Source organism: Pristiophorus japonicus, unplaced genomic scaffold (assembly GCF_044704955.1).
Source record: "Pristiophorus japonicus isolate sPriJap1 unplaced genomic scaffold, sPriJap1.hap1 HAP1_SCAFFOLD_515, whole genome shotgun sequence".
Taxonomy (NCBI): Eukaryota; Metazoa; Chordata; class Chondrichthyes; family Pristiophoridae; genus Pristiophorus; species Pristiophorus japonicus.
In genome coordinates this window covers 102,911-117,066 of record NW_027254421.1, presented here as the reverse complement: position 1 = coordinate 117,066, position 14,156 = coordinate 102,911, and the positions used below count along the sequence as shown (strand labels likewise).

Sequence of the window (14,156 nt, the reverse complement as noted above, 5' to 3'; positions counted from 1 at the left end):
GAGCTTTACTCTGTATCTAACCCCCTGTACCTGCCCTGGGAGTGTTTGATGGGGCAGTGTAGAGGGAGCTTTACTCTGTATCTAACCCCCTGTACCTGCCCTGGGAGTGTTTGATGGGACAGTGTAGAGGGAGCTTTACTCTGTATCTAACCCCGTGCTGTACCTGCCCTGGGAGTGTTTGATGGGACAGTGTAAAGGGAGCTTTACTCTGTATCTAACCCCCTGTACCTGCCCCGGGTGCGTTGGATGGTGACCCTCCCAGTCTGGTATAACTCGATGAGCCGAGCCTCACCTGCCGGCGTGTAGCGGGGGTTGAGAACAGCGGGCAGGGCGAAGCGCAGAGCACCGTCGGCCTCGAGCGCCAGCTCCTGGACCAATGAGAAGGAGACGCTGGCGCTGTGACCGGGGGCAAGGTTCCCCACCGAGCAGGTGAAGATATCGCTGCTGCTGGCGTCCTCCTCCAGCAGGAAGCCCTGGTGTCCCGAGGAGATGGCATCGTCATACTCGTCCTTGGCCTGTCGGGGTGGGGGGAGGGAGAGGGGGGGTGGGGAGGGAAGATGGGGGAGAGGAGAGGGAAGGGAGGGGGAGAGGGAGGGGGTGAGGGGGAGAGGGGGGGAAGTGAGGGAGAGGGGGGTGGGGAGAGGGTGGAGATGGGTGAGGGGGAAAAGGGGGAGGGGGAGGGGAGAGGCGAGGGAGGGGGGAAAGTGCGAGGAGGGGGAGGGGGGAGAAGGGAGGGAGGGAGGAAGAAGGAACCCTTGGTTAGTAAAGAGATGATCACAAACTCTTGGAGTCTCCAGGAATCCTAACTTGGAACCCCAACTCATAAACCCCACCGCAACAGGAACCTCGCCTGCCTCCTCAGGAACCCCTGCATAAATAATCCCCGCCCTCCCCCCACCACATTAGCCCCCCACTCAAGAATCCCCTACACCTCAGGAACCCACCCCTCCCACACTTCAGGAACTCTCCCCCCTCCTCCCACCTCAGGAAACCCCCGTGCATCTCAGGAGCCCTCCTCCCCCACCTCAGGAACTTCCGCCCACCTCAGGAACCCTCCTCCCCCACCTTAGGAACCCCCACTCCCCCTCAGGAACACCCCTCCCCCACACCTCAGGACCCCCCCCCCTCCACACCTCAGGAACCCCCACAGGAACCCCCCCCCCACACCTCAGGACTCCCCCCCCCTCCACACCTCAGGAACCCCCACTCCCCCACAGGAACCCCCCCCCCCCAACACCTCAGGACCACCCCCCCCTCCACACCTCAGGAACCCCCACTCCCCCTCAGGAACACCCCTCCCCCACACCTCAGGACCCCCCCCCCCCTCCACACCTCAGGAACCCCCACAGGAACCACCCCCTCCCACACCTCAGGAACATCCCCCCCTCCCCACCTCAGGAACCCCCACTCCCCCACAGGAACCCCTCCCCCATCACACCTCAGGAACCCCACCCCCCTCCCTACCTCAGGAACCCCCACTCCCCCACAGGAACCCCTCCCCCATCACACCTCAGGAACCCCCTGCCCTCCCTACCTCAGGAACCCCCACTCCCCCACAGGAACCCCTTCCCCACCACACCTCAGGAACATCCCCCCCTCCCTACCTCAGGAACCCCCACTCCCCCACAGGAACCCCTCCCCCATCACACCTCAGGAACTCCCCCCCCTCCCTACCTCAGGAACCCCCACTCCCCCACAGGAACCCCTCCCCCACCACACCTCAGGAACCCCCCCCCCCACTCCCTACCTCAGGAGCCCCCACTCCCCCACAGGAACCCCTCCCTCACCACACCTCAGGAACCCCCCCCCTCCTCCCTACCTCAGGAACCCCCACTCCCCCACAGGAACCCCTCCCTCACCACACCTCAGGAACCCCGCCCACCTCATGAACACCCCACACATCAGGAAACCCCTCACCGCCTCAGACACCACCCCACCGCACCACCCCACCGCACCTCCCCCCTCGCTCCCCCCCCACCCCCCCCAACCAATCTCCCACCTTTTGTTTCTCCTTAATCTCGGCCACAATCCTCTTCCCATCCACCGTGGCCTGGAAGTTGTAGACTGCGGCGTCGCTGTCCATGGGAAAGACGAAGACGGCCTCCACGGGATTGGTCTCCTCATTCCTGTACTCGAGGCTCGCAGTGACATCGGCCACGAAGCCCGTCACCTCCAACTCCACCGAGATCTTCCTCAGGGGGACTACGACAAGGGGAGGGGGGGGAAAGAGAACAGCACGGTGAGGAGAGTCAGCACAGGGGGCCAATAGACACAATCCCTTCCCATTCACTCCTACTGTACACAATCCCAATGGACCCAACCCCTTCCCATTCACTCCCATTGTACACAATCCCAATGGACCCAACCCCTTCCCATTCACTCCCATTGTACACAATCCAAATGGACCCAACCCCTTCCCATTCATTCCCATTGTACACAATCCCAATGGACCCAACACCTTCCCATTCACTCCCATTGTACACAATCCCAATGGACCCAACCCCTTCCCATTCACTCCCATTGTACACAATCCCAATAGACCGAACCCCTTCCCATTCACTCCCATTGTACACAATCCCAATGGACCCAACCCCTTCCCATTCACTCCCACTGTACACAATCCCAATGGACCCAACCCCTTCCCATTCACTCCCATTGTACACAATCCCAATGGACCCAACCCCTTCCCATTCACTCCCATTGGCTGATCTTCGACCTCAACTCCACTTTCCTGCACTGTCCCCATATCCCTCGATTCCCTAAAAATCTATCGGTCTCGGCCTTGAATATACTCAAAGACTGAGCCTCCACAGCCCTCTGGGGCAGAGAATTCCAAAGATTCACCCCCCTCTGAGTGAAGAAGTTTCTCCTCATCTCAGTCCTAAATGGCCGAGCCCTTATCCTGAGACTGTGACCCCTGGTTCTAGACTCCCCAGCCCGGGGGAAACACCCTCCCTGCATCTACCCTGTCAAGCCCTGTAAGAACGTTGTATGTTTCAATGAGATCACCTCTCATTCTTCTAAACTCTAGAGAATATTGGCCCAGTCTACTCAATCTCTCCTCATAGGACAATCCCCCCATCCCAGGAATCAGTCTGGTGAACCTTCGTTGCACTCCCTCTGTGGCAAGTATATCCTTCCTTAGGTAAGGAGACCCAAACTGTGCACAATACTCCAGGTGTGGTCCCACCAGGGCCCGATATAATCGCAGTAAGGCGTCTTTACTCTTAGACTCAAATCCTCCTGTAATAAAGGCCAACATACCATTTGCTTTCTTCATTACTTGCTGTACCGACATGTTAACTTTCAGTGATTGGTGTACAAGGACACCCAGGTCCCTCTGAACACCAACATTTCCCAATCTCTCACCATTTAAAAATACTCTGCTTTTCTAGTTTTCTTACCAAAGTGGATAACTTCACATCTCTCCACATTATGTTCCATTTGCCATGTTCTTGCCCACTCACTTACCCTGTCTATATCCCCTTGAAGCCTCTTTGCATCCTCCTCACAACCCCAGCTTCTTCAGCCTATGCACTAACTGAAGTCCCTCATCCCTGGTACGATTGCAGCAAATCTCTTCCGGACCTTCGCCAAGGCCTTGATATCCTCCCCAAAGTGTGGTGCCCAAGATATATTGGGAACATAGGAACAGCAGGAGGCCATTCAGCTCCTCGAGCCTGTTCTGCCATTCATGAGATCGGGGCTGACCTGTCCATCCACCTTGGCTCACAAGAACATAAGAATTAGGAGCAGGAGTCGGCCATTCGGCCCCTCGAGCCTGCTTTGCCATTCAATAAGATCATGGCTGATCTTCGACCTCAACTCCACTTTCCCGCCCGATCCCTTGATTCCCCTGGACTTCAAAAATCTACCGATCTCGGCCTTGAATATACTCAAAGACTGAGCCTCCACAGCGCTCCGGGGCAGAGAATTCCAAAGATTCACCCCCCTCTGAGTGAAGAAGTTTCTCCTCATCTCAGTCCTAAATGGCCGAGCCCTTATCCTGAGACTGTGACCCCTGGTTCTAGACTCCCCAGCCCGGGGGGGAAACACCCTCCCTGCATCTACCCTGTCAAGCCCTGTAAGAATTTTGTATGTTTCAATGAGATCACCTCTCATTCTTCTAAACTCCAGAGAGTATCGGCCCGTTCTACACAATCTCTGCTCATAGGACAATCCCTCTCGTTCCAGGAATCAGTCTGGTGAACCTTCGTTGCCCCGCCTCCAAGGCAAGTATATCCTTCCTTGGATAAGGGGACCCAAACTGTGCACAATACTCCAGGTGTGGTCACACCAGGGCCCTGTACGATTGTAGCAAGACCTCCTTACTCTGATACTCCATCCCCCCTTGCAGTAAAGGACAATGTGCCATGTGCCTTCCCCATTGCTTGCTGTACCTGCATGCTCGCTTTCTGTGTTTCTTGCACAAGGGACACCCCAAATCTCCCTCAACACCAACATTTCAAAGTTTCTCACCATTTAAAAGACATTCTGTTTTTCTATTCTTCCGACCAAATTGAATAACCTCACATTTCCCCACGTTATACTCCATCTGCCTCCTTACTGCCCACTCACTCAGTCTATCTATATCCCTTTGTAGACGCTTTGTGTTCTCCTCACAGCTTACTGTCCCACCGAGCTTTGTATCATCAGCAAACTTGGATACATTACACTCGGTCCCTTCATCTAGGTCATCGATATAGATTGTAAATAGCTGAGGCCCCAGCACTGATCCTCGCGACACTCCACGAGTTACCGCCTGCCAATCTGAAAATGATCCGTTTATCCCTACTCTCTGTTTTCTGTCCGTTAACCAATCCTCTACCCATGCGAATACACTACCTCCAATCCCATGAGCCCTTATCTCGCGTAATAATAATCTTTTACATGGGCACCTTATCGAATGCCTTGTTGGAATCCAAATATACTACATCCACTGGTTCCCCTTTATCTACCCTGCTAGTTACATGCTCAACAAACTCGAATAAATGTGTCAAACACAATTTCCCTTTCATAAAACCATGTTGCCTCTGCCGAATCATGTTATGATGATCTAAGTGCCCCGATACCACTTCCTTAACAATGGATTTCCCGAGGATTGATGTCAGGCTAACTGGCCTGTAGTTCCCAGTTTTCTCTCTCCCTCCTTTCTTGATATCCCCCAATACCCTTGGCTAGCAACAATGGATCAAGCTCCGATTTTAAAAATCACTCATTGAGCTAAGATCTATTGCGTTTTCCGGGAGTGTTCCACACTTCTATCACCCTTTGGGACAAGAGGTGTTTCCTGACCTCTCCTCAATGGTCTGGCTCTGATTTGAAGATTACGCCCCCTTGCTCTCGACCCCCCCACCACTGGAGAAACGTATTTCTCCATCTACCCGTAGCCATTGCTTTCAAAATCCTGAAAACCTCAATCAAATCGACCCCACAACCGGCGATATTGCAGGGATTATGAGCTTGGTTTGTGTAAGCTCTCCTCAAAACCCCAATGGGCCCAGCCCGTTGCCGGCCTGGTGCCCACCGACCAGTAACTGGGAGATCCTTTACCTGGGGTGTTCTTCAACGTCAACAGTCCACAGGGTCTTTCCATGGTGCGGCTGGAATGTGAAAAAGACGTGAGTAGCGTGGGCATTGAATCTGGGCACTCCCCATCAGTCTCCCCGTTTATAACCCACCTTTGCAAGCCACAAAGCTTGGCCACCACGGACTCACTCAGAGCCTTGTCACACCAGGAGCAAGGTTGTGTCGTCGAGGTATTAGCCGTGAATGCTTGCTGACAAAGACCATGTTTAGAGACTGCAGAGGGTCACTGAAAGTTCCCTCGGGTCTCAAATATCAGGCTCCAGGTCGCTGATCTCAGATATCAGGCCTGAGGTACCAGGCCTCAGGTACCAGTACCTAGGTAACAGCCCCAAATACCAGGCCTCAGGGTCCTAGATGGCAAACCTCAGGTACCAGGCCTAAGATATCAGGCCTCAGGTACCAGGGCCCTAGGTAACAGGCCTCAGGGTCCCAGATGGCAGATCTCAGGTACCAGATCTCAGATATCAGGCCCTAGGTAACAGGCCCCAAATACCAGGACCCATGTACCAGAGTCCTAGGGAGCAGGCCCCAGGTATTGTACCCAAATACCAGGCCCAAATACCACGCGCCAGGTACCATACCCAAATACCAGGCCCCAGGTACCAAGCTCCAGGTACCAGGCCCAAATACCAGGCCCCAGGCCCAAATACCAGGCCCCAGGCCCAAATACCAGGCCCCAGGTACCAAGCTCCAGGTACCAGGCCCCAGGTAGCAGAGCACCTGTCCCTGGGCCCTCCCTGCTCTGTGGGGCCCAGCACCATCCCAGCCGGGGCTCTCAGTCACCGAGCGGTTGGGGGGGGCGAGACGCGTTCACCAGCTCGGGATGTCAGCAGCCTCTGCGTATGTGACAGACAAACGACCCAACGCCAGCTGTGTGGGGGCCCACTGGGGTTTGTGATACTGGAACGAACACTCGGGGCATTAGGGCCCAGAGGGACGGAGGAACTGCAATCATGTGGAGGAATTTCAAACCTCTCCATCGTCACCATTCTGGAAATTCCCCCAAAATGCCACAGCAGAATAAGAGGTCAAAGGTGAGAGCCTCCCATGTTACAGGCGTGACCTTCTGTCCCCGGGGCATCAGCCTCCCATGTTACAGGCGTGACCTTCTGTCCCCGGGGCATCAGCCTCCCATGTTACAGGCGTGACCTTCTGTCCCCGGGGCATCAGCCTCCCATGTTACAGGCGTGACCTTCTGTCCCCGGGCCATGTGTGGTTGGTGCAGAGCTCGTACACCCCCAGCCGTGGCTCAGTGGGTCATCATCCGGTTGGCAACCAGAAACCAGTGGGGTGCCGCAGGGATCAGTGCTGGGCCCCCAACTATTTACAACCTACATTAACGACTTGGATGAAGGGACCGAGTGTAATGTGGCCAAGTTTGCTGACGATACAAAGATGGGTGGGAAAGCCAATTATGAGGAGGACACAAAAAATCTGCAAAGGGCTATAGACAGGCTCAGTCAGTGGGAAAACATTTGGCAGATGGAGTATAATGCGGGAAAATGTGAGGTTCTCCATTTTGGCAGAAGGGGGAGGGGGGGGGTCTCTGTATCTAGGGGAGGGGGGGGGTCTCTGTATCTAGGGGAGGGGGGGGGTCTCTGTATCTAGGGGAGGGGGGGGTCTCTGTATCTAGGGGAGGGGGGGGGTCTCTGTATCTAGGGGAGGGGGGGGTCTCTGTATCTAGGGGAGGGGGGGGTCTCTGTATCTAGGGGAGGGGGGGGTCTCTGTATCTAGGGGAGGGGGGGGTCTCTGTATCTAGGGGAGGGGGGGGTCTCTGTATCTAGGGGAGGGGGGGGTCTCTGTATCTAGGGGAGGGGGGGGGTCTCTGTATCTAGGGGAGGGGGGGGGTCTCTGTATCTAGGGGAGGGGGGGGTCTCTGTATCTAGGGGAGGGGGGGGTCTCTGTATCTAGGGGAGGGGGGGGTCTCTGTATCTAGGGGAGGGGGGGGTCTCTGTATCTAGGGGAGGGGGGGGTCTCTGTATCTAGGGGAGGGGGGGGTCTCTGTATCTAGGGGAGGGGGGGTCTCTGTATCTAGGGGAGGGGGGGGTCTCTGTATCTAGGGGAGGGGGGGGTCTCTGTATCTAGGGGAGGGGGGGGTCTCTGTATCTAGGGGAGGGGGGGGTCTCTGTATCTAGGGGAGGGGGGGGTCTCTGTATCTAGGGGAGGGGGGGGTCTCTGTATCTAGGGGAGGGGGGGGTCTCTGTATCTAGGGGAGGGGGGGGTCTCTGTATCTAGGGGAGGGGGGGGTCTCTGTATCTAGGGGAGGGGGGGGTCTCTGTATCTAGGGGAGGGGGGGGTCTCTGTATCTAGGGGAGGGGGGGGTCTCTGTATCTAGGGGAGGGGGGGGTCTCTGTATCTAGGGGAGGGGGGGGTCTCTGTATCTAGGGGAGGGGGGGGTCTCTGTATCTAGGGGAGGGGGGGGTCTCTGTATCTAGGGGAGGGGGGGGTCTCTGTATCTAGGGGAGGGGGGGGTCTCTGTATCTAGGGGAGGGGGGGGTCTCTGTATCTAGGGGAGGGGGGGGTCTCTGTATCTAGGGGAGGGGGGGGTCTCTGTATCTAGGGGAGGGGGGGGTCTCTGTATCTAGGGGAGGGGGGGGTCTCTGTATCTAGGGGAGGGGGGGGTCTCTGTATCTAGGGGAGGGGGGGGTCTCTGTATCTAGGGGAGGGGGGGTCTCTGTATCTAGGGGAGGGGGGGGTCTCTGTATCTAGGGGAGGGGGGGGTCTCTGTATCTAGGGGAGGGGGGGGTCTCTGTATCTAGGGGAGGGGGGGTCTCTGTATCTAGGGGAGGGGGGGGTCTCTGTATCTAGGGGAGGGGGGGTCTCTGTATCTAGGGGAGGGGGGGGTCTCTGTATCTAGGGGAGGGGGGGGTCTCTGTATCTAGGGGAGGGGGGGAGGGGCTAGGTCTCTCTGTAACTCATCATCATAGGCAGTCCCTTGGAGTCGAGGAAGACTTGCTCCCACTCTGAAAGTGAGTTCTCAGGTGACTGAACAGCCCAGTACGGGAATTACAGTCTCTGTCACAGGTGGGACAGACAGTGGTTGAGGGAAGGGGAGGGTGGGACTGGTTTGCCGCACGCTCCTTCCGCTGCCTGCGCTTGCTTTCTGCAAAAGTTTCTATAGATATGTAAAGAGAAAAAGGTTAGTAAAGACAAACGTAGGTCCCCTGCAGTCAGAATCAGGGGAAGTCATAACGGGGAACAAAGAAATGGCAGACCAATTGAACAAGTACTTTGGTTCGGTATTCACGAAGGAGGACACAAACAACCTTCCGGATATAAAAGGGGTCAGAGGGTCTAGTAAGGAGGAGGAACTGAGGGAAATCCTTATTAGTCGGGAAATTGTGTTGGGGAAATTGATGGGATTGAAGGCCAATAAATCCCCAGGGCCTGATGGACTGCATCCCAGAATACTTAAGGAGGTGGCCTTGGAAATAGCGGATGCATTGACAGTCATTTTCCAACATTCCATAGACTCTGGATCAGTTCCTATAGAGTGGAGGATAGCCAATATAACCCCACTTTTTAAAAAAGGAGGGTGAGAGAAAACGGAATTATAGACCGGTCAGCCTGACCTCAGTAGTGGGTAAAATGATGGAATCAATTATTAAGGATGTCATAGCAGCGCATTTGGAAAGAGGTGACAAGGAAGGACATTCTTGCTATTGAGGGAGTGCAGCGAAGGTTCACCAGACTGATTCCCGGGATGGCGGGACTGACCTATCAAGAAAGACTAAATCAACTGGGCTTGTATTCACTGGAGTTCAGAAGAATGAGAGGGGACCTCATGGAAACGTTTAAAATTCTGATGGGTTTAGAGAGGTTAGATGCAGGAAGAATGTTCCCAATGTTGGGGAAGTCCAGAACCAGGGGTCACAGTCTGAGGATAAGGGGTAAGCCATTTAGGACCGAGATGAGGAGAAACTTCTTCACCCAGAGAGTGGTGAACCTGTGGAATTCTCTACCACAGAAAGTTGTTGAGGCCAATTCACTAAATATATTCAAAAGAGAGTTAGATGAAGTCCTTACTACTCGGGGGATCAAGGAGTATGGTGAGAAAGCAGGAATGGGGTGCTGAAGTTTCATGTTCAGCCATGAACTCATTGAATGGCGGTGCAGGCTAGAAGGGCTGAATGGCCTGCTCCTGCACCTATTTTTTATGTTTCTATAGGTCCAAATCAGCATGGATTTGTGAAAGGGAAATCATGCTTGACAAATCTTCTGGAATTTTTTGAGGATGTTTCCAGTAGAGTGGACAAGGGAGAACCAGTGGATGTGGTATATTTGGACTTTCAGAAGGCTTTCGACAAGGTCCCACACAAGAGATTAATGTGCAAAGTTAAAGCACATGGGATTGGGGGTAGTGTGCTGACGTGGATTGAGAACTGGTTGTCAGACAGGAAGCAAAGAGTAGGAGTAAACGGGTACTTTTCAGAATGGCAGGCAGTGACTAGTGGGGTACCGCAAGGTTCTGTGCTGGGGCCCCAGCTGTTTACACTGTACATTAATGATTTAGACGAGGGGATTAAATGTAGTATCTCCAAATTTGCGGATGACACTCAGTTGGGTGGCAGTGTGAGCTGCGAGGAGGATGCTATGAGGCTGCAGAGTGACTTGGATAGGTTAGGTGAGTGGGCAAATGCATGGCAGATGAAGTATAATGTGGATAGATGTGAGGTTATCCACTTTGGTGGCAAAAACAGAGAGACAGACTATTATCTGAATGGTGACAGATTAGGAAAAGGGGAGGTGCAGCGAGACCTGGGTGTCATGGTACATCAGTCATTGAAGGTTGGCATGCGGGTACAGCAGGCGGTTAAGAAAGCAAATGGCATGTTGGCCTTCATAGCGAGGGGATTTGAGTACAGGGGCAGGGAGGTGTTGCTACAGTTGTACAGGGCCTTGGTGAGGCCACACCTGGAGTATTGTGTACAGTTTTGGTCTCCTAACTTGAGGAAGGACATTCTTGCTATTGAGGGAGTGCAGCGAAGGTTCACCAGACTGATTCCCAGGATGGCGGGACTGACCTATCAAGAAAGACTGGATCAACTGGGCTTGTATTCACTGGAGTTCAGAAGAATAAGAGGAGACCTCATAGAAACGTTTAAAATTCTGACGGGTTTAGACAGGTTAGATGCAGGAAGAATGTTCCCAATGTTGGGGAAGTCCAGAACCAGGGGTCACAGTCTGAGGATAAGGGGTAAGCCATTTAGGACCGAGATGCGGAGAAACTTCTTCACCCAGAGAGTTGTGAACCTGTGGAATTCCCTACCGCAGGAAGTAGTTGAGGCCAATTCACTAAATATATTCAAAAAGGAGTTAGATGTAGTCCTTACTACTCGGGGGATCAAGGGGTATGGCGAGAAAGCAGGAATGGGGTCCTGAAGTTGAATGTTCAGCCATGAACTCATTGAATGGCGGTGCAGGCTCGAGGGGCCGAATGGCCTGCTCCTGCACCTATTCTCTATGCTCAGCGCCCTCCCGGATGCACTTGCTCCACTGAGGGGAGTCTCGGTAGCTGCGGGGGTCTCTGTAACTTGGGGAGGTCTCTGTGTCGCTGGCTGGGGCTCTCTGTCCCGATGAGGGACTCTGTCACACGAGGCATTTGGTAACTGGGGCGTGTCTGTGCTCCGGGGAGTGTTTCTGTAACTGGGCTGGGCAAATCACACGCAGCTCAAAACCTAAAGGTTTCAACCAAAGAATGTTTTACCTTCTCTCTCTCTCTCTCTCCTTTCGTGTCCTCTCTGTCCACCTCTTACTATCGCTCTTCCCTCACTCTGTCGCTGTGTCCAGTCGCTCCGGACAGTTTCAACCTCCGTCCTTGCAATGTAAACAGTGCCTGGTGCACCCCACGGGCTGCTCCCTCTCTCTCTCCCGAGCTGACCTGGCGCAGCCTCTTTAACTGTAGGGAACGTCTCTCAATCACTGCAGTTTTATTTACAATAACATCACGACAGCCTCTTCACCATTTCCTGTTTCCTGTTCAATGCATTTTTCTAGGTCACTTCCTCTTGGGTCTTGCCTGGTGTGTGTGTGTGTGGTGTGGATATATGTGGGGTGTGTGTGTGTGTGGTGTGGATATATGTGGGGTGTGTGTGGTGTGGATATATGTGCTGTGGATATATGTGCTGTGTGTGGTGTGGATATATGTGCTGTGGATATATGTGCTGTGTGTGGTGTGGATATATGTGCTGTGGATATATGTGCTGTGTGTGGTGTGGATATATGTGCTGTGGATATATGTGCTGTGTGTGGTGTGGATATATGTGCTGTGTGTGCATGGTGTGGTGTGGATATATGTGCTGTGTGTGCGTGGTGTGGTGTGGATATATGTGCTGTGTGTGCATGGTGTGGTGTGGATATATGTGCTGTGTGTGCGTGGTGTGGTGTGGATATATGTGCTGTGTGTGCATGGTGTGGTGTGGATATATGTGCTGTGTGTGTGTGGTGTGGATATATGTGCTGTGTGTGTTGTGGATATATGTGCTGTGTGTGTGTGTGTGGTGTGGATATATGTGGGGTGTGTGGTGTGAATATATGTGCTGTGTGTGTGTGGTGTGGATATATGTGCTGTGTGTGTTGTGGATATATGTGCTGTGTGTGTGGTGTGGATATATGTGCTGTGGATATATCTGCTGTGTGCTGTGCGTGGTGTGGATATATGTGCTGTGTGTGGTGTGGATATATGTGGGGTGTGTGGTGTGAATATATGTGCTGTGTGTGTGTGTGGTGTGGATATATGTGCTGTGTGTGGTGTGGATATATGTGCTGTGTGTGCATGGTGTGGTGTGGATATATGTGCTGTGTGTGCGTGGTGTGGTGTGGATATATGTGCTGTGTGTGTTGTGGATATATGTGCTGTGTGTGTGGTGTGGATATATGTGCTGTGTGTGCTGTGGATATATCTGCTGTGTGCTGTGCGTGGTGTGGATATATGTGCTGTGTGTGGTGTGGATATATGTGCTGTGTGCGTGGTGTGGATATATGTGCTGTGTGTGTGTGTGTGGTGTGGATATATGTGGGGTGTGTGGTGTGAATATATGTGCTGTGTGTGTGTGTGGTGTGGATATATGTGCTGTGTGTGCGTGCGTGGTGTGGATATATGTGGGGTGTGTGTGGTGTGGATATATGTGCTGTGTGTGCGTGCGTGGTGTGAATATATGTGCTGTGTGTGTGTGTGTGTGGTGTGGATATATGTGCTGTGTGTGTGTGTGGTGTGGATATATGTGGGGTGTGTGCGTGTGTGGTGTGGATATATGTGCTGTGTGTGGTGTGGATATATGTGGGGTGTGTGTGTGTGGATATATGTGGGGTGTGTGTGTGTGGATATATGTGCTGTGTGTGGTGTGGATATATGTGCTGTGTGTGCTGTGGATATATGTGCTGTGTGTGTGTGGTGTGGATATATGTGGGGTGTGTGTGTGTGGATATATGTGCTGTGTGTGTGTGTGGATATATGTGCTGTGTGTGGTGTGGATATATGTGCTGGGTGTGTGTGTGTGGATATATGTGCTGTGTGTGTGTGTGGATATATGTGCTGTGTGTGTGTGTGGATATATGTGCTGTGTGTGTGTGGATATATGTGCTGTGTGTGTGTGTGGATATATGTGCTGTGTGTGTGTGTGTGTGTGGATATATGTGCTGTGTGTGTGTGTGTGGTGTGGATATATGTGCTGTGTGTGTGTGTGTGGTGTGGATATATGTGGGGTGTGTGCGTGTGTGGTGTGGATATATGTGCGGTGTGTGTGTGTGGATATATGTGCTGTGTGTGGTGTGGATGTGTGTGCTGTGGATATATGTGCTGTGGATATATGTGCTGTGTGTGTGTGGTGTGGATATATGTGGGGTGTGTGTGTGTGGATATATGTGCTGTGTGTGTGTGTGGATATATGTGCTGTGTGTGTGTGTGGATATATGTGCTGTGTGTGTGTGTGGATATATGTGCTGTGTGTGTGTGTGGATATATGTGCTGTGTGTGTGTGTGGATATATGTGCTGTGTGTGTGGATATATGTGCTGTGTGTGGTGTGGATATATGTGCTGTGTGTGTGTGGTGTGGATATATGTGGGGTGTGTGTGTGTGGATATATGTGCTGTGTGTGGATATATGTGCTGTGTGTGTGTGTGTTGTGGATATATGTGCTGTGTGTGGTGTGGATATATGTGGGGTGTGTGTGTGTGGATATATGTGGTGTGTGTGTGTGTGTGGATATATGTGCTGTGTGTGTGGATATATGTGCTGTGTGTGTGTGTGTTGTGGATATATGTGCTGTGTGTGGTGTGGATATATGTGGGGTGTGTGTGTGTGGATATATGTGGTGTGTGTGTGTGTGGATATATGTGGTGTGTGTGTGGATATATGTGGTGTGTGTGTGTGTGGATATATGTGGTGTGTGTGTGTGTGGATATATGTGCTGTGTGTGGTGTGGATATATGTGCTGTGTGTGCTGTGGATATATGTGCTGTGGATATATGTGCTGTGTGTGTGTGGTGTGGATATATGTGCTGTGTGTGGTGTGAATATATGTGCTGTGTGTGAGTGCGTGGTGTGGATATATGTGGGGTGTGTGT

General features: G+C 53.0%; 1 protein-coding gene across 2 annotated transcripts in view; it reads right to left on the bottom strand.

Annotated features, from left to right (window-relative positions):
* LOC139253818 (von Willebrand factor A domain-containing protein 5A-like) overlaps window positions 1–11,550 on the bottom strand; it is a 48,892-nt gene extending 37,342 nt beyond the window's left edge. Inside the window, exons 1-4 of one of the 2 annotated variants that reach the window (XM_070873581.1) lie at window positions 11,297–11,550; window positions 5,554–5,603; window positions 2,000–2,202; window positions 293–515 (exon numbers count right to left, since the gene is read on the bottom strand). In XM_070873581.1, coding sequence (XP_070729682.1) covers window positions 293–515; window positions 2,000–2,202; window positions 5,554–5,596 — 469 coding nt within the window. In that variant the 5' untranslated portion in view covers window positions 5,597–5,603; window positions 11,297–11,550. The remainder of the gene's footprint in view (window positions 1–292; window positions 516–1,999; window positions 2,203–5,553; window positions 5,604–11,296) is intronic. The other variant, XM_070873580.1, reaches the window with a different exon arrangement.
* Between the last annotated feature and the right edge of the window lie 2,606 nt (window positions 11,551–14,156).